This window comes from Caenorhabditis elegans, chromosome I (genome assembly GCF_000002985.6).
Source record: "Caenorhabditis elegans chromosome I".
NCBI classification, from domain to species: Eukaryota; Metazoa; Nematoda; class Chromadorea; order Rhabditida; family Rhabditidae; genus Caenorhabditis; species Caenorhabditis elegans.
Window position 1 is genome coordinate 8,827,733 of NC_003279.8, and position 24,479 is coordinate 8,852,211.

A 24,479-nucleotide genomic window follows, 5' to 3' on the forward strand; every position below is an offset into this window, starting at 1 on the left:
ATGTGGAATGGTCTCGCCACGCGTTGCGAACTAATTATGTAAAAATTTGGCGTGTGCCCCTATAAGATTACTGTAGATGTTTTGCTGGCAAATTGCCATCGATTCCTCTCGTTTTCTCCCTACGAAGAAAATCGATGAAGATTTGTTATCGAAATCTCTACAGTAATCTTATAGATGCAGACATCAAATTTTTTAAATTTGAGCACATAAACTGCATACTCCAAAACATATTTTTTATGAAAAAAACTTGAATTGCCATCTTGTACAGTTCTCCCGAGGCCTTCAACTTCATATTCCGTGTGCGTGAAAAAAAATCACATCCAAATTTATGTATACAAGGAGCCACGCAACAACAGAAAGAAAACACTTGCCTATTACGCTCAAAAATCGAAAGTGAAATTGGTGAGTGAGTCCAGAAATCATTGTCAAACTGAAGCGAAAAAGCTGTTTGAGATTTAGTGTAGTTGATCCTAACTAAGCATGATGGTTTTTTGAAAAAAATAAATTGGAAACAAGGGTAAAATTGAAATAGAAGAGATTTTAGCAGCTTCCCGCTATTTAAAACCTGGAATACATATAAAAAACTAACGAAAGGGTTATCAGGTGGGGAGAAGAACATGTTAAATATATAAATAGTTAAAAAAAAAGATAATTAAAAGCTGAAATAGAAAAATGGTTACAAAGTTTATACGAAACCAAAATTTTTCGCCTTGATTGCCAAAAGCAACTTCGTCCGAAGGACACGTTTCGACGAGTAAACAGGTACATAGAGGCGGGAAATACACGTGTTGGCTGTTGGAAGGAATACATCTTCTTGTGGGCGGAGCATGACGCTTGCTGAGGTTGGCCATTTTCCAGCTGCCGGGAGAGCAGGAGATCCGGTCCAGAAGAACACAAGTTCCTGAAAACATGAGAAGATAAGAATACGTGATTTTTGAAGAATTTTTTATTAACCTGTTTCTCTTGTTGAGTGAATGACTCAATCACTTGCCAGAACCACTGCTTGAATCGATTTAGTGTTTCTTGAGAAGCTCGGCTCTCGTCAAGGAATCCGGTATTCTCTTGCAAAACACTAATTGAAACCTGAAAATTAATACAATAAGTTTAAATATATACCGGGATTATGTGATTACCGATTCGATTCCACATATAATTAGTCTCAGATCTTCAGGAGTTAATCCAAAAAGCATGGATTCAGGAATTACATCGAGAATTCCTTCACGAATCGCTTCGAATGTAATAATCCGTTTTCCAACGAGAACTCGTTCTGCATATTTGTAGACATATTCGATGACATTGTCTTTGTTCACGAGAACTTCGTCTCCGTTTGGCTTCAAGTTTACAGTCACTGCTTTCTGAAAATATTAAAATGAAGAATTTTATATAATTTTATTCAGTAGTCTTACTCCGTCTGCACTCTGCTCCACAATTGAAAAATCTGTATCTAATTCGGATGGATGTGCTTTGAAAAGTGCACGAAGATTGTTGAACAACACCGGATCATAAAATCCAAGATCAAGCCAACAGATTGGAAGTTTGAGAATATACGAGAAAATGTGCCGAGAGAATCGTAGTGGGAAAATGTCTCCCTGTGAAAGACAAATTCCCATAATTCTTCCAACAGTTCGATAAGCAGCAAGCCTCATTGGTGCTCCATTTCCGATCTTTGGAACGTAGAATTCTCCATATGGTGCCTTCTCAAATAGTTGATCCAATGGACTTTCGGTTCCAACGAGAACATTCCATTGTTCATCGTCTGATCTGGGTTGTTCAGCATTTTGCAAGCCACGGAAAACTCTCGAATAGTCGTCTAGTTCGCCTTCAGCACGAAGTTCTGCGAGAATCTGTTGAATGTGCAACCGCATTGTATCATCATTGTTTACAGCCTTGACAAACACTTCAGTTGGCAATTGACACATGATTCCCATGACTCTTCCGATAGTCTTTTCGTCGGTGAGGAATCCGGATGTCCTGAAATATTATTAAGTTAATTTGATTTTCCATTTATTTTTTCAAAAGTTTACATTGTATGGATTTTTCGGAGAGTTCCTTCATGTTGTCCCCAATTGAGCGGGGCAACCGGCTGCGACTCGGCTGAACTGTCTTGTAAAACCTTCTTTGTCCAGTTACCTTCACCAGTAAAGTTTTTAATATCAAAACGAGGAGCTGCTAGGTTTAATGGGAAGGTCTTCAAGCGTTGGAGATGCGTGCGCAATCGGATGGCTTGCTCACGTCTTGCTTTTCGGAGGGTCTTTGTAATCTCCATGTCTGAAATTATATTTGCTTATTACATTAACATAGAAACAAAAGTGAAATGTAGATACCGTGCTCGTATTCGTTATTGGGATGAAGCACGGATTGAATCAAAGAAGACTTTTCAGCAACTGTTTCTGGTGTGAAAGGAGCAACATCCATCATGCACGATTCAGCAAAAGCCGTGTAGAAACTACGTGTAACACCTGTCCCCTCTCCTGGTTCATCAATAAAATGGACACGGAGACGTGTACCAGCAAGTGGAGCATGTCCGCTCTCCAATGAACGAACAGACATCATACGTTTTGCATACAAATGATGCAATTGCACCATGGTATCGCGGAACAAGCTTCCAGGCTCTCGACGAACATCCAACACAATTTCCTTGACATTCGAATGTTGAGTTCGGTACTTTTCCGTTGCCTTATTGAACAACCTTTGTTTCGTTTCAAATGATGCCAATCTGCGAAGCATTATTGAGTTCTCGAATGCGACATCTGCTCCAAGAGCTTCCGTCATTTTATCGTAAAAACGATTTCCGATAGCATTCAATGTCTTGAACCACTTTGAGAAATACAACCGTTCTCTATTACACGAATGAATCAATAGATTATCCTTAAACTTCGAAATAGAATCATCTAATCGTCCAATATATCCTGGGAATTTTCCCACCGCTGTTGAGTAGTCCTTCACTTCATGATCTGGGGTTCGATCGAGATGATAGAAATCTCTTGTTATACTGATGAATTCGCGTTCCAACTTTAAACGATGTGGAACCATTGCAAGACTGACACCAGGATTACGGTATTCGAATGGACGGTCAAGGAGGTTGTACGTGTATTCTTCAACAGGATCCTGAAGTTGAAAAATATAGTCTTTACAGAAAAGATATAAACTTACATTCAAATAACTTGATGTCCTTCTTTTTGTTTCATCAATTACAGGATCTCTGAATAAGTCTTCTTGTTTTGTAAGCATTGTCAGCATTTTTGGTCCACCAAGCATTGGACACTCTTCCTCAATCTTCAATGTTTTACTGATATGGTGCCGTCCAGAAAGCGTGTCCCATGCACCATCATGAAGATGTCCTGGCCAACTAAGAGATACTGGACGCATAAAGAATCCTATCATCAGGTCATTATCGGTTTGTTCACATTTTTCTCGGAAATGCCTCCGTTGACTATCTTCGTAATAATCAATCAATTGCTTTAACTCCTAAAAAATAATTTTGAAACTTTTATCGAAGATTTATCAATAAAATACTCACAATAGGCCGCTCTACATTGCAACTCAAGAAATGAAAATATGCATCGGCAACAAGAGCAACCGGATACAGCATTTCAATATCAACGTGAGCCAAAGAATCTTTAGCTTCATCTGTAGCCAATCTCAAAAGTGAATGAATGTAATGCAAAGCATCTTTACGTCCTCGTTTATCTTCTGAGCCAGGAGAGGCAGGACGGACTAGTGACTTTTCATACGTCTCGTTGAAGTTTATCTTTGCTTCAGTGGATTCAAACACTCTTCCCATCCAACGGAATGTATCTTGAAGAATGTCTCCGAACAATCGTTGAGCCTAAAAAACAAGTAAAATTGAACAAGTTATTAAATAAGTTGATATACCTTCAATTGTGAACGCTTCGCGTTATCGTCTGCTTTTGTATACACAGACATAACCGGCCGTGGCATTCTGGACAGAATATCACATCCAGCACGAACTAGAACGCTAAACGTCAACGCAAGTTGTTCACGAGCTGTTTCAAGTGAAGGCTGATCAGTGTTATCATTCGATTTTTTTGAAGAATTCGAAGCAGGCGATGATTCTTGATTGCTAGAACTAGTAGTTGTCGTCGGTGGAGGAACTGATCGAACTTGACTGTTGTTGTTGCCAGCTGTAGCAGATGCAGGAGCAGGAGCTGTTGATCCTGTTCCAGTTGTACTTCCAGCAGCATAAGATAATGTAGATCCTTGAGAATTAGACGAATCCTCTCGGCGATTTGATAAGAAGCTAGATCTTGATGAGAAGCGATATGGAAGGAAACGCTCGATTCTCTGTAATAATTTAAAAAAATTGAAAACTTGAATAGGTTCTGAAAGGTTGATTAGTTAGAAAGAACATACGGGAACAGAGCTTCCTGGAACTCTAGAGGCAGCCGCTCCTCGCCTTTCCGCAAGAGCTTCGAGTGCACGCTCACGAGCAGCAGAGGATGCAGCAATTGATGCCATGATAGACGGCGAAGGATCTAAAGAGAAAAATTATCTAACAAACTGAATCAATAAGTTCTCACTCTCGGCAACTGGCCGCACAATCGGAACATTTGCAGGCTGAGCTTGAGCAACTTCAAGTGGATGAGCTACATCGGCGATGACGAAAGCAGGCTCACGAGCTCCACCTTCTTGCGAATCCGAAGAATTATCATCAAAGTCGGGCTGGCGTGGAGATGGGCTTGCAGGCTCATATGCATGCCAAACTGGTTCTTCAGCTCGTTCAGATTCTTCCACCACGGGTTGAACCTCTATTCTGTCGACAACTTCAATTTCACCTTCCACTTGTTCATCTTGTTCATGTTCATCACCTTCTTCTCTCTCTTCATCTTCTTGACGTTCTTCAGCAGGACGATCGCTATCTTCGTCGTCATCATCGTCATCATCATCGTCATCTTCTTCTTCATCATCGTCGTCGTCGTCATCGTCGTTATCATCATCACTACTACTTGATTCTCCGTCGAATTCTCTTGGCTGACCATTTCTTTCCTCATTATCTTCATTCGTGTCATTTGTTGTGTTACCAGATAACAGACGTCTCCGACGAGGTGTTGGAACAGTGGATGTGGCAGTAGAATCATGCCTAATGCGTAATGTTTCTTGGGATTCAGAAGCTCGATCACCAGCCGATCGTTCATCCTCCATACTTTCGCGATTATCAGAGCCGTTTTCTCGATCTGTGTCACGACGACTTGTCTGAAATTACATAATTGTTTTCTAAAACCGTTTTCCATTATTCTACTTACCCTTCTCACTCTTTTCGTATCAGGTTTAGAAGTGGCAATTGCTCTTTCTTCTTTTTTTGATCTTTTGAGAACTTCGGAAAATGACAAATCACTCGTAAAGTATTTTTCAAGAATATCCATTGGATCGTGGTTATTTCCAGCAAGAGCTGGATTTACCATCGGTCTCAGCATTCCATCACGTACAGGCTCGAAGATAGCATCAGCAGCAATAGCTAACTGAACAACTGCAAATGTTGGAAGTTGTTGTAGGAATTGCATGATACGAGTGATCATTGCTACGAAGGACGCAGACTTCTCCGATAACTTCGAACTCTCCTTTTTACTAATGACAAGAGCGTGGAATACTTGGAATGTAGCTTGATTGTAGCGACTACGATCTTCTCGTGGATCTCTCGGAGTCGCATTGTCAGTCGGATCTTCAGCAGCAAGAATGGTACTTGGGGCCAATGGGGACACATTGATAGCCAATGTGAGCACTCGAACCAAGCTTCGCACAAAACGTCCCACCCACATCTCGATGTCTTGATCAACGCGTGGATCTCGAATTGGCGCTGAGAGCAGATTACGAAGAGTGCCGACAAAAAGTGATGAATAATCCTTCAAGATTTTGTTTGACAGAGCGAATGTCAGCTTGTCCAGATGAGTAGAAGTGCTCTGTTGCACAAAGTGTAGTTGCCCAGGTGTAGCTAATTCCATTCTGTAACGAAAAAAATAGTTTTGTCAGGAAAAAAAAAACATACTGTCCAAATTTGTTGATACCACATCTTATCGAATTCATAACAACATTTGCATTCTTGCAACATTGTTCTAGCGCAGTTTTCGCAAATTTTGGGGGATTCAGATTATGCTCGGGTGTTCCAGATGACTGTGAAGTTTGCATTGCAGTACCTAAAAAGTTTTTTTAAAATTACAGACTACTTTTGATAAAGACATACGATATCTGCTTCTCCTTTTCTGTGAATACGTTTGCTCTCGCGTTTGTCGAATGACTGTCCGAGCTAAGAATAGCATAATATGCTCGTTTCTTGCGTTTGGATACTCGAACAGTCGGGTATACTTTAAAAGCTCACTGAGCAAATGTTCGCGAAGAAGCTCATTTCCAGCAATCTAAAAATAGGATATCAAATTCAAAAATACGCACTTTTTAGTTACCAGAGCTTTGCAGTTACAGCTACTCTTCTCCCAGCAGTCACAATATGCAGTTGGAGATGTACGTTTCAATCGACAATCATGATTTCGATGACACGTCAATGCACATTCTGAGCAACAACACAATGATCCTGTTAGTCCACACGTTTTGCACTCGTAAATATCTTGATTAATATGATCTTCTCCTGTCCAAGTGAATGAACACACATCGTTGTAGCAAAGAATGAAAAGCGGAGAGTCGTCAGCATTGTGACTTTCATCGACGTTAAAACTCGGGAAAATGTACTTCAATTTCTGCTCCTCCGACATCGTCTGGAATCCTAATTGCAATAATGCTCTCCAAATACTAGTCGCAGCACCGTAAGCTCGCTGATTTATGGCTGATTGGAAAGGAGTCATTCCATTAAGATCACGCGTAAGTAGAAGCGCCTTCACAGCAGACAGACGGTCCGGTTCATCCACATATTCTGAAAAAATTTTGTTTTGAAAGTTTCGTATTTCAAAAATATACCAATATGTTCTTCAGCGTCCTTGTCATAAAACATTGCTGGATGTTTCAGAAAAGTGTCAATAATCTGAAGTGCTGATTTTTGACGGACCATCGGTGGCCTTGGAGATCCGAACGGCATCCCACTTTCATCTGATCGTACTGCAGAGAACGAATGATTTTCACCTCCGTACTCGTCGTTTTCTTCAGAATCAGCTCGTTTTTCTTTTTTCGATTTCTTTGAAGGTGTCACTTGCTCTCTTTTCGGTCTGCTTCTGAGTACTCGTGACCATCGTGGCTCTTCCTCATCATCAATTTCATCGCCTTGCATATTGGAAGAGCTCGATTCTTCTGCTGGGGCTGCATCTTCCATGGATACATCTTGTGGTGGTAGTGTAATATTTCGGGTTGGGAACAATGTTGGCATAGTTGTATCAGGAACAGCTTTATCAGAATCTTCCGAGTTTTTGGTAGCACTTGTTAGCCGGATCGCCGCATGTAAGACGTTTGAGCAAAGATCCGAGGTGATAGTGAACAATTGTTCGCTCATAATCTGCCGGAACTCATGATGACTGATGGTACAGCTCACTGAAAATTGATTCCAAATTTTATAAATAACAATTTCTAATACATACTTCTCAACTCGAATAATCGATCTAAAAATTGACTGACACCATCTGCGTCACAGTACAAGACCATTTGCATCAAAGACGATCCATCTTTGATGAAATGACTATGCCAAGGACGATCAACGCCAGGAATAATCAGCATCGAACCTTGCCATTGAGAATTTTTCTGAAAACTGGTTTGAATTTTTGTCGGTAAGTCATTATCTACCTCGCAAGACGCCAGCACGTTAAAACTGGGTCTACATGCAGTAGCGATGTGAAGAATTGGTTGAGAATGCATTGCTGGTGGTTCACGGAATCCATTTAAAGCATCACGTTGAAGAGGAATCAATTGACCAGCAGTGTCTCGTAGGAAAAGTGTCCGAGCCTGCAAATAGTGTTCAGATGTTTAGTACTACTAGATATTTAAATCTTACATCTCCGAAACTGATCAGCTTTGGAGACAATCCTCCAAAAATTGGACGTTCAACAGATGGGAGAAATACAGGAACTCGTCTTCTTGAAATAACTTTTCCGTTCGTGCTTACTCGGTACATGTGCATTCCACGTTCGACGTGTTTACTTCGAGCCAACACCCGGAGTTCATTCAAATCAGCTACCATTGATACAATTGTTCGATTACAATCTACATCGAATTTCAACAATTCCTTTTGCAAAATGACTGGAGCACGTGGAGGACACTTGTCAATTACTTGTAAATCTTCTTTACGCATTAGACGTATCTTGTCGATATCCGTAGATTTTTCGATTGAAATCACAGTCTGAGGCTGAAATTTGGAAAATAATTCAAGAATGCAATATTCAATTAAAGTTACCATTCCGTCCATTTCAAGTCTCTCGCTAAATAAACTCTGGAAAATTGGTTTCTGGCTGGAATTTGGCACATGCTTAACAGCAACCAGGTTATTGTCAACGACTTGCACCGTCATGACATCTCTTTTCCGATGCTCGTGAATCCATACAAGATCTTCGGCGAGCCAAACTTCAACGCGTCGTCGTCCGAACTCTGTGGGTGGAACACTATTCGAATCGTCTGCTTCGTCGTGGGTTCGTTTCCGAGAGACTCTTCCCCCTGGGAGCGTTTTGGTTGAGGTTCCACTGGCAGAAGATACTTCTGGTGATGCTCCGTTCAGTAGAGCAATGAATCCATCAACTTCAAGCTCGTAATCGTATTCTTTAGGTGTCATGCTGCGAAAACGGCAGTGGTCTGTGGCACTCCAGCAATCTTCCAGAAGAACTCCAATCTGGAAAAAAGTTGTCATCTACATCATAAATTCTTATTTTGAAAAAATACCATGGGGTTGCTAGTGTCTATTTGAGCAGCAACACTTCCTGCAGGATACAGAGGAGCTTTTTTCATTTGAACTTGTTGTCCCACAAAAAATTCAATCGAATTCGATTGAACCGCCGGTATAGATGACACAGGTGCTTCTCCAAATGACACATGCTTCTTTTTCTCACGATCTGCTTCTTCTTTTTCCTTTTTAGTAGAGCGTGTACTTTCCACAAGAGGCACAATACCACTGAAACAATTAATGAGATATTTTGATGTATATTTCTAGGGAAATGACATCAAACATACCACCAATGAATAATGCTATCGATTCGAAACGCGGCAAGATGATCGCTGGTAACCAGATCTTGAACGGCCATCACCGAGTCTTCTGAGATCTTAGTGACTGTTTCAGAAGCAAGTGAAAATCGAACGCCTGCTCCACATTCATCGAGCCAGCTGACCAAATGACCGGATCGGGTGAGAATTGAGATTCTCAAGTTACTGGATGACATTTGAATAACAGGATTTCCATGTGTTCCGATTGTAGCATGGTCGGGATGATCTCGGTTTTTAACAATAGTCAAAGGATCATCAAGACCTTCAGACTCATCCCACGCCCATGAGTACATTTTGCCGTTTCTGTGAAGAGCATACATCTGATAACTTGTTGCCGTGATACTAATTACTGGATTTGCTTTATCGTCTTCAGATTTTACTGGAGCATCGGTTCTGAAAGCAATGGATTGAATGCACATATTGATTCTAAGAAAACTACTTTGCATGCTCAGGAATTCCGTCTCCTGGAGCTCCACGCCACCACTCAACATGTTCTCCCAACTGTATGCAATTCTTCCAATTTGTCTCACTATCTTTCTTCTTTTTGTCCTTCTCGTTTGCTTTTGGCTTTTTACTACCGGACGCACCTCCGAAATGATATCTCATTTCGGCTCGAGATGCCAGTGAATCCAGCAAACGATCTTCTGTAGCAACAACGAAGGGGATAATGAACAATATATTTGAATAAGGCACCTACCACGTTCTAGCAGACTTTCAGCCATTGCAACAGCTCCACTACTTCCTGGTGGAACACCACCTTCCAAAATTTGAAGTAACTCCTCTGGAATCAGATGTTCTCCTCCGACATCTAGTACATCTTGCTCTGTAAAAATAATGAAATTTTCCATTTTAATTTAAATATTCAAACCATCTCCATCGTCCCTTGAAAGCAAATTATTGACTGCTTCATTTACATTTAGGCCAGTTCTTTGGAGTTCTCTGATGATTACATCCCTAGACTTTCCTTGTAGAACTTGCTGAAAAAGATCATCAAATAATGTTATTTTATCACGACAAATACGAACTTGAACATTATTGATGAGTTCCTCTGGAACATTTGTTGCAGGAACTCGGGGAGCACCTAGAACATAGCTTCTTGATTCACCGAGGTTGCCACGAAGACGATAATAAGCTCTGAAGGATTAAATTAATTATTGAACATGTTTTTTAACGCAAAAACCTGTTTGAAAGCATAACTCTCCGATATTTGGCTTGTCCAGCTGCTGCTCTCAGTGTGTTCATACCACCACTCAATGGAATGACCTCTACTTCTCCAGCAGCACCAGCTCGAGCATAAACATCGTGCAACCGCGATGATGGTTCTCCTTTGACGGCCTCAGCCTCCTTCACCTCTCCGCTTTGAATTTGAAGAACATGATATGGGATCCGACAGACAGTTGCATCATCCAACAGCACTCCCACATGCTTCGGGCCGAGCACAACTTGTCTAATTCGCGAGGGGCCAAGAGAAGCGATTGCTGGATTTGCCAAAATGTTTCCTATGTTTTCTTGCTTGAACTGGTCGACAATTCTGCAAAATTTGTTTGTTTAGACCATAGCTGGCATTTTCTAAAGACTTGAACACGTACAAATCAATAATTGCAGAGTCTTTCTTCTCATCTCCGACAGCTTCTTGTGCGTACAAAACGTGCGTAAGCGTGTGATTTCTTGCCGGGGCCGACGAGCTCTGCTCTTCACCGTCAACTGAATGCCCACTCATTCCTTGTCCTGAAAAAAAAAGTTAATAACTTTCAAGAGATAAAATATTCTCACCTGGTGTTTGACGACGGTGTTTCCGTCCTTTTCTTTTCGTATGCTTCACCAATTTGTTTTAAAGGTTTACAGCCTGCAATGGATAAATATAAATAACAAGTTTACAGTTTTTCTTAGAACAATCTTTAAGAGCACGACTGGCAAAATTCAATGAACTTTCACTCTACAATTTAAAAATCCCCAAGAGAAAACTAATTATATTTATTCGAAAACCCCGAAAGTTTCGTAATATCTTGAAAAAACTTTCGTTAGCTTTGAAAGAATTATCAACTGAAAATGAGCACGGCTTCTTTATTGAACATATAATTTTCTTTTTAAATAGAAAGTTGTTGGAAGTGAACATTTCTATTGTATCAACTTAAAAAGCGATTTTTGTTAATTTTTCGCGATTTTGTTACTACATTGTTCAGTAATTAACAACAAATAAAGGAATAATACTTCAATTTTTGAAGCTGAAGTGCTACAATTTCCAGATTTAAAAAAATTCGGAAAAAATGGAGAACTGAGCGCGAAGTATGACTTAAACAACGGAAATGCACAAGTAAAAGCGAGCGAACGGCATTTGATTGAGAGTTACCTCCTTTGGTGGTCTGCGTCTCTCATCTCTCACCCTTTCTCTAATACTCTCTTCCTGGCGCGCGCGCGCTCTCTCTCACTCTCTCTTTTCAATTGACCGGTCTCGAAGCGACTGATGAAAGGGCCCGCGGCGGTGATACGATAGAAATTTATGCTTTGAATGTTCAAATTAATATATTCAAATAATATATTTTGATGATTTACTAATAAAAGTTCTAGCAATGGCAAAGTTAACTTTAAAGCTTCAATTGTGAAGATATTTATTGGGAAATCGATTTTTCTAAAAACTCATGAAACGGGCTAAAATTACTTATTTTCAGAACTTGGCAAAAGTGTTTAAATATTTTCAATTTGTATTTAGATGTCGTTATTCAGACTTCTATGCAGAGTGTCAACTTTTGTATCGATCTACGGAAGCTACGCCTGTTTTACTGTTTTTTAACAACAAATTTAAATACAAAAACTACGATTATGAACCAGAAAAATTCGAATTTTGAATTTATTTTGTAACTGTAAAGATTTTGAGTTGAAAACTAAAGTTATATTTATGGAAATGAGGCGGAAAAATAAGAATGATGATTCTAAATAGCAATTCACAGATACTATTAGGGTTACTGTAGTGGTGAACTATGCATACGGTGTGTGCCAGATGGAGTTAAGAACACTTACAACACAAGTTCATGTCACCTTTGTGTAATCCAATTTTCCCCATATTCAGCAAAATTTTTTTTTAAATTTTAATCAGTTTACTGAAATATGTATAAGATTAGATCTTTGTTGCTACACTCAAGTTTAACTTTTCGTTGTTTTTTTCTAAATCAATCTCTTAAAATATTAATATAGATCACGTTTTTGACATTTTAATAATTACACTTACACCCCCCACAACGATGTCAATTTATTCATTTTACCATTTTGTTTAGAAAATATGATAAACGTTGTATTTTCATGGATTGGCAGGTAAGAAGAGAGAGATTTTTCAAACTGTTAAAGCACGTGGTGTCAGGCTTCATCTCCGGAAATTGCGCCTAATTTAGACACTTTCATAGATCAAACCGAGAGAGACTCTGACACCACGTGTAACTGTGGAATAGCACCAGTTGTGATTTCTGGCTCATTCTGTTCCACTCAGTAATATTAGTGAGAAAACTCTAGAAGTACCCTGTATGAGGAGGGGTCTATTATTGATTTTTCTTATGTATTGCTATTTAGATGTATACCAGAACGGTATGACTGAAAAAAATAATGATGTTTGTGTGTGAAATATAGATGAAATAAAGTGCTGGTGGTACGATACAAGAAAAATCTATAATAGGCCTTGTCTCTATATGGATATTTTTGTGTTTTTCAATCTATTATGCATCTAAATACTTCTCGGAATTTTTCGTCAATAGAACAGAGCAAGGAAAAAATGGCACAAATGATTGAGCACTTTGAAATTTTTGTTTTGTGTAAAATAACTTTTACACTTTTCAGAATAACTTTTGCGATTATCGTATTGCTATCATTTTCATTTTCACTTCTTGTGATTTGTGTGAAAAAGAAGACAAAAAAGGAAAAACACCCTGACTCTCCACCCACTTTGGTAACACCACCACCACAGGGAGCCAAATTGTCTTGGAAAGGACGACAGAAGCCGTTGGTTGTATTTGATGAAAAGCTATCGGACCAGTCTAAAAAAGAAAAAAGTGTAAGTATAACAGTTATAATTTTTATTTCCAATATCTCCCATTTTCAGGTGAAAATCCCAAAAACTGTAGAGGAGTCGGAGAAGATAGTGAAAGTCAAGAAAGTTCCATCTTCCCAAAAAGTTTGTGATTCGTCAGCATCTAGTAAGAAACGAAAGTCGCCTAAAAAGAAGAGTGAAGATGTGGATGAACTGAAAACTGAAACTGAACGGGAATAATGTGAACTTTTTGCATAATAAATTAATTTTTGAAAGTTAATTGAAAACAGGTGGTACACCAGAATAAATCGGGCGTTTTGAAAAAAGTAATTTCAATCAAAGAAATAACTATTATCTGTGATCACAGTTAATTTACGATGTGCCCACCAGTACACTCGCAGGGTTTCGATCCAGGGCATGAAAGCAAGAAGGCAGACACGTAGGCGTGATCTTCAAAACTTAAGCCTTCATTTCAAAACTTAAGCATCTCAAAATCGAATAATCGTCTTCACCTGAGTCGAAAGAAAAATACTTTATCATCCATCGCATCCATGGGTGTTATGGATCATATAATCCACAACATCCTCCATTTTTCCACGAGATTCACGAGCTTTCACGCGATTCCAATAAGAGTTGATTCGAGAATTGATGTTTCAGATGTAATTACAGATATTTCTAATGTTGATACTGGCAACAACCATTTATTTTCCATGCTTCAAAGTGTCTTAGTTTTTTGCTCAGTTTCCATGACGCGACTTGCGCGGATAGATCACAAAAAATGGTTTTCCGGCAAAAGTGTCAAATGAGAGACGACAAACACGTAAGAACGAATATATAATAGATGGAAATTGAGAGTTTATATCGAAAACTAATAATTTAAAATGAGTAAGATTGTACTCTTGGCCCTCTTCGCTGTTATTACCATTTCACAGGTATCAGTACATTGTATAAATATAAACAAAACCAATACATATTTAGGTTGAATCAGGAGTGTTGCCAGTATCAACAACAGAAATAACTTTAGTTTCATCTGAAACATCAATTATCGAATCATCTCGTGTTAAAAGGAATGGAGGCTGTTGTGGATGTTGTGGATGTGGAGGAGGTGGTGGAGGATGTGGATGTTGTTGTTGTAGACCAAGATGCTGTTGCTGTTGTAGACCTAAATGTTGTTGTACTTGTTGTAGAACTTGTTGCTGTACTCGATGTTGTACTTGCTGCAGACCATGCTGTTGTGGATGTGGTTAGTTTTCAGTTCATCAATCCGTTTATTTTTATTTTTTACAGGTTGCGGATGTGGTTGTGGATGCTGTGGATGTGGAGGTGGAGGTCGTAAGCGTCGTTCCCTTCAAAAACTTCGAATTGATGAAGCCAATCGTGCACTTGGGATTAAAAAAAGACCATCTAATGACAAATGTTAGTCCAATAATCTATTCACCTTTTATTTATTATCATGACAGCTGATAAAGTTGAAAAACTACAAAAAAAAAATATTATTGTACCCTAATGAGACTCTCGATAAAATCATGTGTTTCAATGTCGCCATTTCATGTAGCAAATAATGGGGCTGCTTGTTTCAATGTTTCAAATTGCGTCAAATTATTTGTTTATTAACTTGTATTAGTTACACGCACGAAATTAAATTAAATTAGACTTGCTTCAGCTAAACAGGAATCGGACGAACACGACAAAACGCACCTCGCCCATAGCTGCTTCCTAGGTCTTTGCATCTGAAATCACCATATTGTATTGACTAAAAAAACATAGATATAAATCGTATTTTTTTGATTCTGCAATATTTTCACAAATCACAAGCAAAGCGGGCACGGTCCGTTTACGGTTCTAGGACCGGGAACGGATCAATTACGGGTGAACTACTGGCCATATGAAAAATGGTCATTAAGGGAAAAATGTTATTTTCAGCCGCAGGTGTTCGCTATGACTTTGGAACGTTTAGAAGAATTGGTGATTTTATAACCGTAAGAAAGAAATTTAATTGAAAAGTTGCTCACAGTTTGTCACCAATACCATTGTTGTATTCTAGGAATAAACAATAATTTGGTCCCACACCATCTGGTTCATTTCCTCCAAACAAATAGCTCGCTGTTCCAACATGACTTATATCATCGTAAATGTAGTTTTTTGACTCATAACTTCTACCGTCTATCCACATTGTCGAATCTAAAGCTCCATTGTTTTGCCCCGCAGCGAACAAATCCTTTTTGGTAGCTGGAAACTGTTTATTTTTATACGAATTCCTGAGTCAAAAATAATATGTATGTACCAATAAAACTTTTCAATTCAGTACTATCAAATGGTGCAGTTAATCCCATTCCATTCGGTTCCATGCAAAGATTGTGTGCCTCTTCGTAGACATTATTGGTATTATTTGGAAATAAACGAGTTTCAACACAAACATGGAAAATGCCTTTGCTGGTATTTCTTGTCCAAAGAGCAGAATTATCTGGGCAACGAGTAACTGTATAATCAAAAATCCATTGATTATTGAAGGAAGTGAATGTTAAGTTATAAATAAACCCTTTCTCATCAATCCATTCACTGGAAGATGATTCGAATGTAAGTTGGAAACTTTTCGCAGGACAAGTATCGTTAGTCTCATTTCTCTGAAAAATAAACATTTCTGTCCGTAGTTTAAATGTAAATTTATCAATCAGGATTACCTTAAAAGCCAAAATCGATTGTGAGGAGCTGTCGAGTCGGTTGATAGTTAAACTGCCAAAAGAAAATAGACGGCATCTGTCGTTCACTTTTTGTACTACCTGAAAATAAGTTTTGTTTATATTACAAAAGGCACCCGCGACATGTACTCGCAGGTGTTTCGTTCTTTTCAAAATACGTATAGCGAAACATATGAGCTACAGGGTGCGCCAAAAGTATGGTGACACATGAAGCGCTCTTTAACATGAGCATTTCGCGCGACTGCCACGTCATACGCACATTTTTCTATCGAATACTGATAGCTGAACAAATTTCCTTCAATTTGACCTAAAATTTGTAATGTTTCCCAATAAGGTGCGATTTTAATCACCTCGGCAATTTGGCGAACCCTTTCGAAAAAACGGTGTTTTGGCATGCGGCACTTCCCACACAAACGAACCTCCCACGAACGCAAATAATTTTCAGATATATGATTTTTACGTTAAATTCAAAGTTAAAGACGTGAAGAAGCGTTTTTGATTGTTTTTGTAGAATATAAAAATTTTCTGTGTCGACACTGGCGCCTAGCAAGAACCTTTGAATATTTCATGAATTCGACTTTGCGAAAATTTCTCAGTTTTTTTGGTTTCACAAGGCGTAACGACCCACAAAATTATCCGAGCTAAATTTTCTTCAAAAATTCTGGAAAGCCAGGTCAAAACGTGCCGAAAAGTACTAAAATAAATTTTTCTGCATAGTGCTGCCGTCGCTCACATCCATCGTTCTGGCGACTGTGTCATTCAAGACTTGAACTACTGCCACAGTCCATGACAGAAATACCACGACAGAATTTTTTTGGATTTTTGTTTTTATCGAATCTCCAGACCAAGAGCATTCTTTGAACTAAAAAAACTTGTAAGCCACTTGATGGATTCCTCGAGAAAAATGTAGAAATCCCGCAGAATGCCGACTTGCGTGCCACCAAGATCGTGATCTCAAAAGTTCTGAAGGCCTGCAGCGATGCGGATGGGGATATTTTAAAAATTCAAAACGTTAATCTGGTCAGTATTTTATGGAGAACAAACTTGTACAAATTTATGTAATAACTCTCTACACACGTGAAGTTATAGAGCTGCAAACGTGATACCATACTTATGGCGCACCCTGTAATTCCAGCTTCATTATGGGCATTCCATGGTGGGTCGTACATGCCTACCGCCCAGTTCAAAACACATTTTCTTTAGATGGGCATTGTTTAAAATTACTACTATGGTGCTAAAATCCATATTATTATTGTAAAGTTTTTCAAAAATTTTCTGAAAAATTTTCACCTACAGTCAAAACGAGGCTACTAGTTTCATACCTAAATCACAATTTAATAAGTTGAATTCAACAATTTCTGGAGTTTCAACATGTAAAAATTCCTTAAATTCGAACTTCTAACAAAACAAAATCCAAATTGTTTTGTCATTTTGGTAATTTGTCAAAACTTGTATTTACAGTATTTAATACTGAATTATTCAGAAAATTCTAAAAAATTTAAGCGATTTTCATTTAACGTATTTCCATTTTAAAATGTGTATTTTTATAATTCTGAAATTATTGAGGTGCATTACGAAAAAAAGTTTTTGGTATCAATATCAATATATAGGTACAACCCCCCTCCCCAGTTTAGTAGAGAAAATACTGTAGATATCTAGTTTTTTACTGACATAATTTCACAACAAGAGACACTTTTTTCAGGTTTAAATTTAAGAACATGGAACGTTTTTTTTTCTTGAAAAATTTCATGTATACCGTACCAAACCTTAATCCAATACAATAACTCACTAAACAATCGTCATCCCAGTAGCATTTTACCAGACAATTGTCCCAATTTTCTTGAATTTCTGAGTGATTATTGTATTCATCTGTTTCACCGTATACTACCATCATCTTCAAATTAGCAGTAATGAGCCGAGGAAGCACGAAGATTAATAGAAACAAAAACATTTTTAATGAATTTTCGGTTTGGAGGTGAATTGAAAAAAATGTTCGTAAAGTTTTCATCGAAAACGTTGCATAAGGTCTAAGATTCTGTATTTGTTATTATCGAGCTCGTAAAACATGAAAGTTTGTATGTAAATATATATTCCGTGCATAAAAAGTAGGATATATGGTAGCAAGTTTTGTGAACTGATCCAAAACCTAAATTTGAAAATAGTTTTATTGATCCATCCCTGGTGTGTATACTTTTCTTGTAGAAATACTTGACGAGAAAAAAGTAGTCTTCCGATTTATTTTAAACAATATAGTAACAATTTAACATGAAATTACACCATTGTGGTTTATAAACAGAAGTAAGTATTTGATGAGTAAAGGATGCTAATATAAAATATTTAAAGAAATATAGTACAACTCGTAATCAATGTTCACAAACAGGCATTTCACAGATATTGGGGAAATGAGGGGGAGATCGTGCAATAAAAAATGAAATTATTCTTTGACATAATTTCCGGGGAAAAGACCAACTCGATTGTTCACTTTTCCTTGCCACCATCCAGAAGCATCTGAAATCACAAATATTTAAAAAAATAGTATTCTTATAGTTATGACAAACCTTTGTTCATGAGTTCAATTTCAGCTCCAGCTTCAAAGCTGAGCTCATCAACATCTTGAGCTTCATATGGATAGACAGCAATAACGACAGGATTAAGCTTTGGCTTTGCTGGTGGAGGAGGTTTTGGTCCACGCGCTGGCGGAGGTCCTCGTCCAGCTGGAGAGTTTCCGTTTCCAGATAGATTCATGTTATTCAACTGATTTATGACGTTTCCCATCACTGGAATTCGCGCAGGTTCTTGGCTATATTGATGATTAGTCGATACTGGAGCTGGTGTCTGATTGTAATTGTTATTCATTCCATGAGCGGGAACCTGAAATTTGAAAATCTAAATTACAATGGAATTAATTTTGAAAATCTTACCGGAGCTCTCATTGCCTGAGATTGGCCATTTTGTCCATAACTTTGATTATTCTGTTTCGTTCGTCGTGTTGATGTTCTCAATTGATCTCTTCGCGGGGTGTACCCACCTTGTGGACGTTCAGTTGATGGCCCTGAAGATTCAAATTTTATTCGTAACTTCTATATTATTTAAAGAAGTTACACGCCACTACAGTTACAAAGGTGGAGTAGCGCCAGTTTGGAAATAGTTAAACATGGTTCCAAAATAACCAAATATCATAGGAAAACTTTTCAAAAGAAAAAATTGAAAGTCAAAAAGTGACAATAACCGAGTTTTTGCCACTTTTTGAGAAAACTATATCACTGTCGCATCCCTACAATGTTTGAATAGTAATGTTTAAAACATACGACCGTCAAATTAACAGGATAACATTTTTTGATCGACGACTTCCAACAAAGTGGAAAAACTGAGACTTTTTCAAATTTCAAAAAATCATGAAAATTAAAACATTTTTTGAACTTTTTACTATGATATTTGGTCATTGTGGTCAGGGCTTTTTTTGGTTTTTTTGTTGGTATTTTGAGTATTTTGGGGTATTTTGGGGTATTTTGGGATTTACAATTTTTTAAAGCAAAATGTGTTCCTTAATGGTTTTCAATGATTTTTTTCTAAAAAGTTCAAAATATACCAAAAGTCGACTTTTTTTTTGTTTTTTCACAAATTAAAATTTTTTTGGTCCCAGCCTTGATTGTGGTGCTATAGGCAAGTTTTAAAGCAATTTCCACATTGATCCATCTTTAATAAGTTTTTTGTTCTGATTAGTTACAATTAAGATAATTTTTTCAAACATTCTCGACTCACTTGTAGTATTCGGTAATCCAGTACCAATGCTAACATTCAAAACTTTTCCATTTGGTTTCAATGTCTTCTCTGCAGACGAAGTTCCATCGTTTCCAAACTGAACCGTTCGTTTTCCATCGGAGAAATCGAATTTCATCTTTTTGTAACTAACAACATGAGAACTACGGAAATCGAGATGAAGAGTACCGTTTGTTCGTTCTTTATATGCTTTTCTAAAATTGAAGAATACGTAACTTTGAATTAGTCAAATCAATATAATGCGCTTACGAGAGAGCTGTACAGAATTCAGTTTTGAATGGTGTTTCGAGAAGAGAAGAATAATCATCGTTTCCCAGATATAATATCACAAAATCGTCTTGATATGGAGATAGACCAATTGATTTGATTTGAGGTAGATCAAATTGTCTGAAATTTTAATTTTAAACTAATCTTAATAAAATGGAAAAATCATACCTTTTGATAACTTCAACGATCTTCCCCTTTTCGGGACCATTCTTCACTTTTTCTTTTCCAATAAGAGTCAAATGATTGACAGTCAAAAGTAAATCAAGTTTTGTCACCTAAACATAAACGATTGATGACTAATAATTAAACTCAAATTTACCGTACCCTAAACTTTCTATCATATTTGTTAGCAGTGCATGCAAACAGCACTCTCTGACGCTTGCCAACCAGGGACTGAAGTGTCGGATGATGCTCTAATCCAATGTAATCTCCGACAAAGTTTCGGTTTAATGAGTAGCGACGGCGTTCCTTTTTTCCATACATGAGGTCGGCAGCTTGCTCCTGAAATAAGAATTTATGTTTATTCAATTTTTTATTTTTGTTGGATTTTACCTTTTGCTTAATGTGCTGCTTTCTAGCCGAGAATTGTCTCCAGGCTTTTTGAATGACTCTTGCGTAACCATCAAACTTGCGTTCACGAGTCTCTTCCAATAAAAACAGCTGGAATGTATCTATTGCATTTCGATATTTTGATTTAGAAAAACATACCGATTCGGGATTCTTTACAAATATCTTAGTTTTTCCCATCTGATACTGATTCTTTTCCATATGAACTGAATCGCAGATTATCTCACAAGCTCTTTGCTGATCTCCTTGGAAACATGGCCACGTTTGAGGAGAGACGATGGCATATCGTTGGGCAAATTTGTCGAAAGCTCTTCGATATGCAAAACCAGCTCTTCTCACTCGAATATTCTCACGAAGACCCAAATATTCAACCTGATGCTTCACTCGACTCTCTTCCCAATCATTTGGTCGTTTTGTTTCATTTGGCTTGATACATCGTACGTAATGAGGTGAGCATTTCATCAGGGATTCCACAAGAGTATTAGCTTGAGTCTGCAATTAAAATTAAAAATGTTGACATTTTATTACTAAAACATACTCGAATCTTAGTTGAGAATGTTGTTGGTCGTTTTCCAGCTGACGCAGCTACATTTTCAGGGAATAAAGCTTGAATGAATGGGCTGAAAAAAAAAACCAAATGAAATAATAAAACAAAACACACATTTAGAAAATTAAAACCTTACCGTGAAGACTTTTGCATGAGTAGAATAAGATCTGGATAAAGAACATCTCTGTTTCTATCACAGAATCCATCTACATTATATGTAACATCTCCAGCATAATGTTTGATAACGAATGAATCTGAGCCAGGGCCGAAATGGGGATGTCCAGCAAATGATTTCGAAAGAGTCGTGAGCAATTGACGATCGACACCTTCTCGTTGTCCATGATTTTGAGCACATGTATCATCAAGAAGGCTCATTATTCCAGGTGGACGCTTCGTTTCAATCAGATCACACACGATTTTGTTATCGAAATAATCGATTTCTGTCCATTTGATTCCTTCACGAACATATTCTTCCTGTTCTGCTTTTAGCGTTAATTCGATGAAGATTTGTTGAAGTTTTTCATTGACAAAGTTGATACTGAAATTCGTATTAATTTCATCAATATTAAGGTTTTCCAAAAACAAAAATAGGAACAATTCGGTTTTTAGACAAACTGGGTCAATCATTTCAGTAGAATAACTTAAACTTACCAAAATTGTTCAAATCCATTATTGTTGAAAATTTCGAAACCGTAGATATCAAGAATTCCAACAGAAAAGTTGTCTGAAGTCGATTGTGAAGTGATATTCATTGCGTCATTCACTTTTTTTACTGTAATTTTTTATACATGGAAAGAAATTTTAAATGAATAAGCTAACCAAGATAATCGAATAATCTTGCGTAAATTGCTTTAACCCATGCGTCTCTGGTATAGCTCGCCTGCTCAACGTTAAGCTTCATATCGATTTCTTCCTTTTGTGTACCCCATCTGAAAATAAATTGAAATATTTGAAACTAATGTGAAACTGCTCACTTGCTCTCCATTTTACGACCAGTAAGCTTTGCCTCAATGTCTGCACTAGTGAGTCCCAGAAGGAAGGCAGGATATTCAAGATCTAAATAATTAAATGTAAAGTGATATATCTTAAAACAGTAACTCACAATCTTTTCCACTAACTGCAGCAAAATTATTCTCCTCGGTGAAAGTGATATTTCCGATATGGAGAACAGTTGCCACAATTCGCAAAACTTCTAATTGATCTTGATCATTAACACCGACAACTTTCATTGCGTGCTGGAAAATATAATATTTTATATAAAACGGGGAAAATAATTTCTGAGTTCTTGTTGTACAAAATCGATTTGTCTGATCATAAATCTTACCAGGGTGCTCTCAAATTCCTTCCCATCGTCCGTATCGTCTGCTTTGAAAACTCCACTCATATTTAAATAGTTGTAATATTGAAGTTCTCCAATTCCGAAAGTACTTCTCAAGTTCTTGTCTGCGCCAGCGCATAATTGATAAAAAACATGGAAGTTTCGATCTCCTTCATTTTGATGAACAACTCGAGACTTTTCCAAAAGAAAGTTGGAAAGCTGAAAAATTGTTTGTGAAAAATTAGCAAAAAAACTATTAAAAACCTACTTTTCCACCAATAGGTTCTCCACCTCGACTGAACACAATTTCTACGTATTTTCCAAATCTCGAACTGTTCCAGTTACGGACTGTTGCACTGTTTCCGAAAGCTTCGAGAAGTGGATTTGATTGCAAAATAACATCTTTGATGTGCTGAAAATTCATAGTTTCAAAATCATACCTCTAATCAGTAAATTTACCTGAACTTTCTGCCCTCCTCCCGAAATACGAGAAATATAATTCATAATGAACTTCGCGTTGACTGTTTTACCGGCACCGGATTCTCCAGATATAATAACACATTGGGACTCGTTATCAATGAGCATATTTCTGAATTTTCAACTTTTTTAAAAACATTTTTCATTACATTGAAAACTATCTTACCTGTACATGTTATCAGCCAATGCATAGATATGTGGCGCATTTTCATATTGAGCAGCTCCCTGATATAGAAGCATTTCTTTCTCCGTAAAATATGGCATTTGTTTGAAGGGATTTACCGATATCAGTACAGGACCAATATATGTCTGAAATATGAAACATTAATTATTGGTTAGGCTTTAAAATTAACTTTAGCGATTAAGTTTCTTGAACCAGCAAAAAAATATAACAATTGATAGAAAAGCTTCTAAACTTACAAAAATACTGTTAGCTTGAAGCCTCTTCTTTAAATTTTCAACGATACTTTGCTCTGTGAGTTTTGGCAGAAGGACCATGTCATCGACCCCGACATGCTGAACATTGACTTTTGATTGCCAGTGGAACGCCATAATGAACCACCGGCGTATTTACTGAAAAAAACAGACATAATTCCGAGAAATGGGGAATATGGGAAACAAAAAGTCTAAGAAACAGGAGAGGGGATTATAAATGTCGTTTTCGACCAACTTGTCGCTTTTTTATTACAGTTGAAGAGTAAAAGAGAGAGAGTAATCCGGTAATTTCGTTTATAATAGAAGGTAGTGAATTCATCGAGCGAAATGAAAAGATTGATGAGTAGGAATTATGAACTAGAGGAGATGAATGAAAGTTTCTCGATGAAAACCAAAATTTTAAGAACGGATTTAAGACAATTTAAAATTGAAAAATATTAAAATTTAGAGTGAAGTAAACAATTTTAAATAAAAGTCAAACGGGTAGAGAATTTGAGAAGCGACAGACCAATTGAGGTGAGACGATTGACTTTTTGGAACGAAAGGAGGATGAACAGAAGGAGGTGACCACTTTCCAATTGTGCCTGTCTTCATTTACATCCTTGCCACCTTGGAGTGTGACCTTCAGAAATCGCGGAGACATAGATGGACACCGTTAAGTTTCGTTTGAACATAAAAGCTGTGGATAGAGTGTTGAATAATTTAAAATTATTCTAACAGAATTCAAAGGTGTTTTTGAAAACAGTTTCTGTCTAATGAAACGCATTCTAGAATTTTTACTATTAGTATAAAGTCTAAAACAAAAGATGCATGAAGAACGAGAGACGTAGGCAGTCAACACAACACGATGACTCATAAGCAAGAGGAACATATTTTCAATTTCACGATGACCACATCTCTGATCTGTTTGATTTTAGATGTGTCAGAAATGTGTAGGAAACATGGAAGGAGTGTTTAATATATTTAGTGAGTTTCAGAAAAAATTGGAAGAGGCTTGAAGATACATATTAGAATATTTATTTATGAATTTTGATTTGAGCAAAACATTAGACGGATGAAAAATAGAAAAAAATCTTTGAATAAGTTATGAAATCCTGACAAACAGCTGCAAAAGACAACTAATTCAAATGAAACAAAATTAAAATTAATTTTAAGAGGACTTTCAAACTTGCGGAGAAGTTTATCTTATGGAAAAGTTATTTTTAGGAAATCTTTTACATTAAGCTATTAATC

General features: G+C 37.4%; 5 protein-coding genes across 5 annotated transcripts; 2 read left to right on the top strand and 3 right to left on the bottom strand.

The window, feature by feature from the left end:
- Positions 1 to 315: 315 nt before the first annotated feature.
- On the bottom strand, positions 316 to 10,987 carry ubr-5 (E3 ubiquitin-protein ligase UBR5). The gene is made up of 29 exons (NM_059988.6): positions 10,915 to 10,987; positions 10,731 to 10,869; positions 10,322 to 10,672; positions 10,167 to 10,275; positions 10,010 to 10,118; positions 9,839 to 9,964; positions 9,581 to 9,785; positions 9,112 to 9,534; positions 8,824 to 9,052; positions 8,345 to 8,773; positions 7,946 to 8,296; positions 7,738 to 7,896; positions 7,536 to 7,695; positions 6,925 to 7,488; positions 6,417 to 6,880; positions 6,200 to 6,371; positions 6,005 to 6,152; positions 5,265 to 5,961; positions 4,542 to 5,214; positions 4,375 to 4,496; positions 3,877 to 4,305; positions 3,521 to 3,829; positions 3,154 to 3,468; positions 2,325 to 3,108; positions 2,025 to 2,268; positions 1,407 to 1,971; positions 1,134 to 1,355; positions 955 to 1,083; positions 316 to 901 (listed from the first exon to the last, which is right to left on the bottom strand). The coding sequence occupies exons 2-29, from the start codon at positions 10,859 to 10,861 to the stop codon at positions 686 to 688; spliced, it is 8,835 nt and encodes a 2,944-aa protein (NP_492389.1). The 5' UTR covers positions 10,862 to 10,869; positions 10,915 to 10,987; the 3' UTR covers positions 316 to 685.
- A 1,448-nt stretch (positions 10,988 to 12,435) lies between these two features.
- F29D10.1 (uncharacterized protein) lies at positions 12,436 to 13,480 on the top strand. Its single transcript, NM_059989.3, has 2 exons — positions 12,436 to 13,180; positions 13,229 to 13,480. Exons 1-2 carry the CDS (start codon positions 12,902 to 12,904, stop codon positions 13,394 to 13,396), a joined length of 447 nt encoding a protein of 148 aa, NP_492390.1. The 5' UTR covers positions 12,436 to 12,901; the 3' UTR covers positions 13,397 to 13,480.
- Positions 13,481 to 14,037: 557 nt separating this feature from the next.
- F29D10.2 (uncharacterized protein) lies at positions 14,038 to 14,577 on the top strand (the record flags this gene model as incomplete). The annotated part of the gene is made up of 3 exons (NM_059990.5): positions 14,038 to 14,088; positions 14,135 to 14,399; positions 14,444 to 14,577. 3 exons carry the CDS (start codon positions 14,038 to 14,040, stop codon positions 14,575 to 14,577), a joined length of 450 nt encoding a protein of 149 aa, NP_492391.2.
- A 242-nt stretch (positions 14,578 to 14,819) lies between these two features.
- On the bottom strand, positions 14,820 to 17,749 carry F29D10.3 (PAN-3 domain-containing protein; the record flags this gene model as incomplete). The annotated part of the gene is made up of 5 exons (NM_001374940.1): positions 14,820 to 14,886; positions 15,169 to 15,385; positions 15,441 to 15,780; positions 15,838 to 15,936; positions 17,645 to 17,749. The coding sequence occupies 5 exons, from the start codon at positions 17,747 to 17,749 to the stop codon at positions 14,820 to 14,822; spliced, it is 828 nt and encodes a 275-aa protein (NP_001361840.1).
- Positions 17,750 to 18,076: 327 nt separating this feature from the next.
- Positions 18,077 to 23,384, bottom strand: hum-1 (Unconventional myosin-Ie). Its single transcript, NM_059992.4, has 20 exons — positions 23,232 to 23,384; positions 22,978 to 23,120; positions 22,794 to 22,923; positions 22,603 to 22,746; positions 22,341 to 22,553; positions 22,119 to 22,251; positions 21,991 to 22,072; positions 21,836 to 21,945; positions 21,668 to 21,788; positions 21,153 to 21,554; positions 21,008 to 21,089; positions 20,611 to 20,961; positions 20,455 to 20,562; positions 20,227 to 20,403; positions 20,071 to 20,177; positions 19,885 to 20,022; positions 19,618 to 19,829; positions 18,777 to 18,907; positions 18,414 to 18,726; positions 18,077 to 18,363 (listed from the first exon to the last, which is right to left on the bottom strand). Exons 1-20 carry the CDS (start codon positions 23,361 to 23,363, stop codon positions 18,290 to 18,292), a joined length of 3,303 nt encoding a protein of 1,100 aa, NP_492393.1. The 5' UTR covers positions 23,364 to 23,384; the 3' UTR covers positions 18,077 to 18,289.
- Positions 23,385 to 24,479: the final 1,095 nt, after the last annotated feature.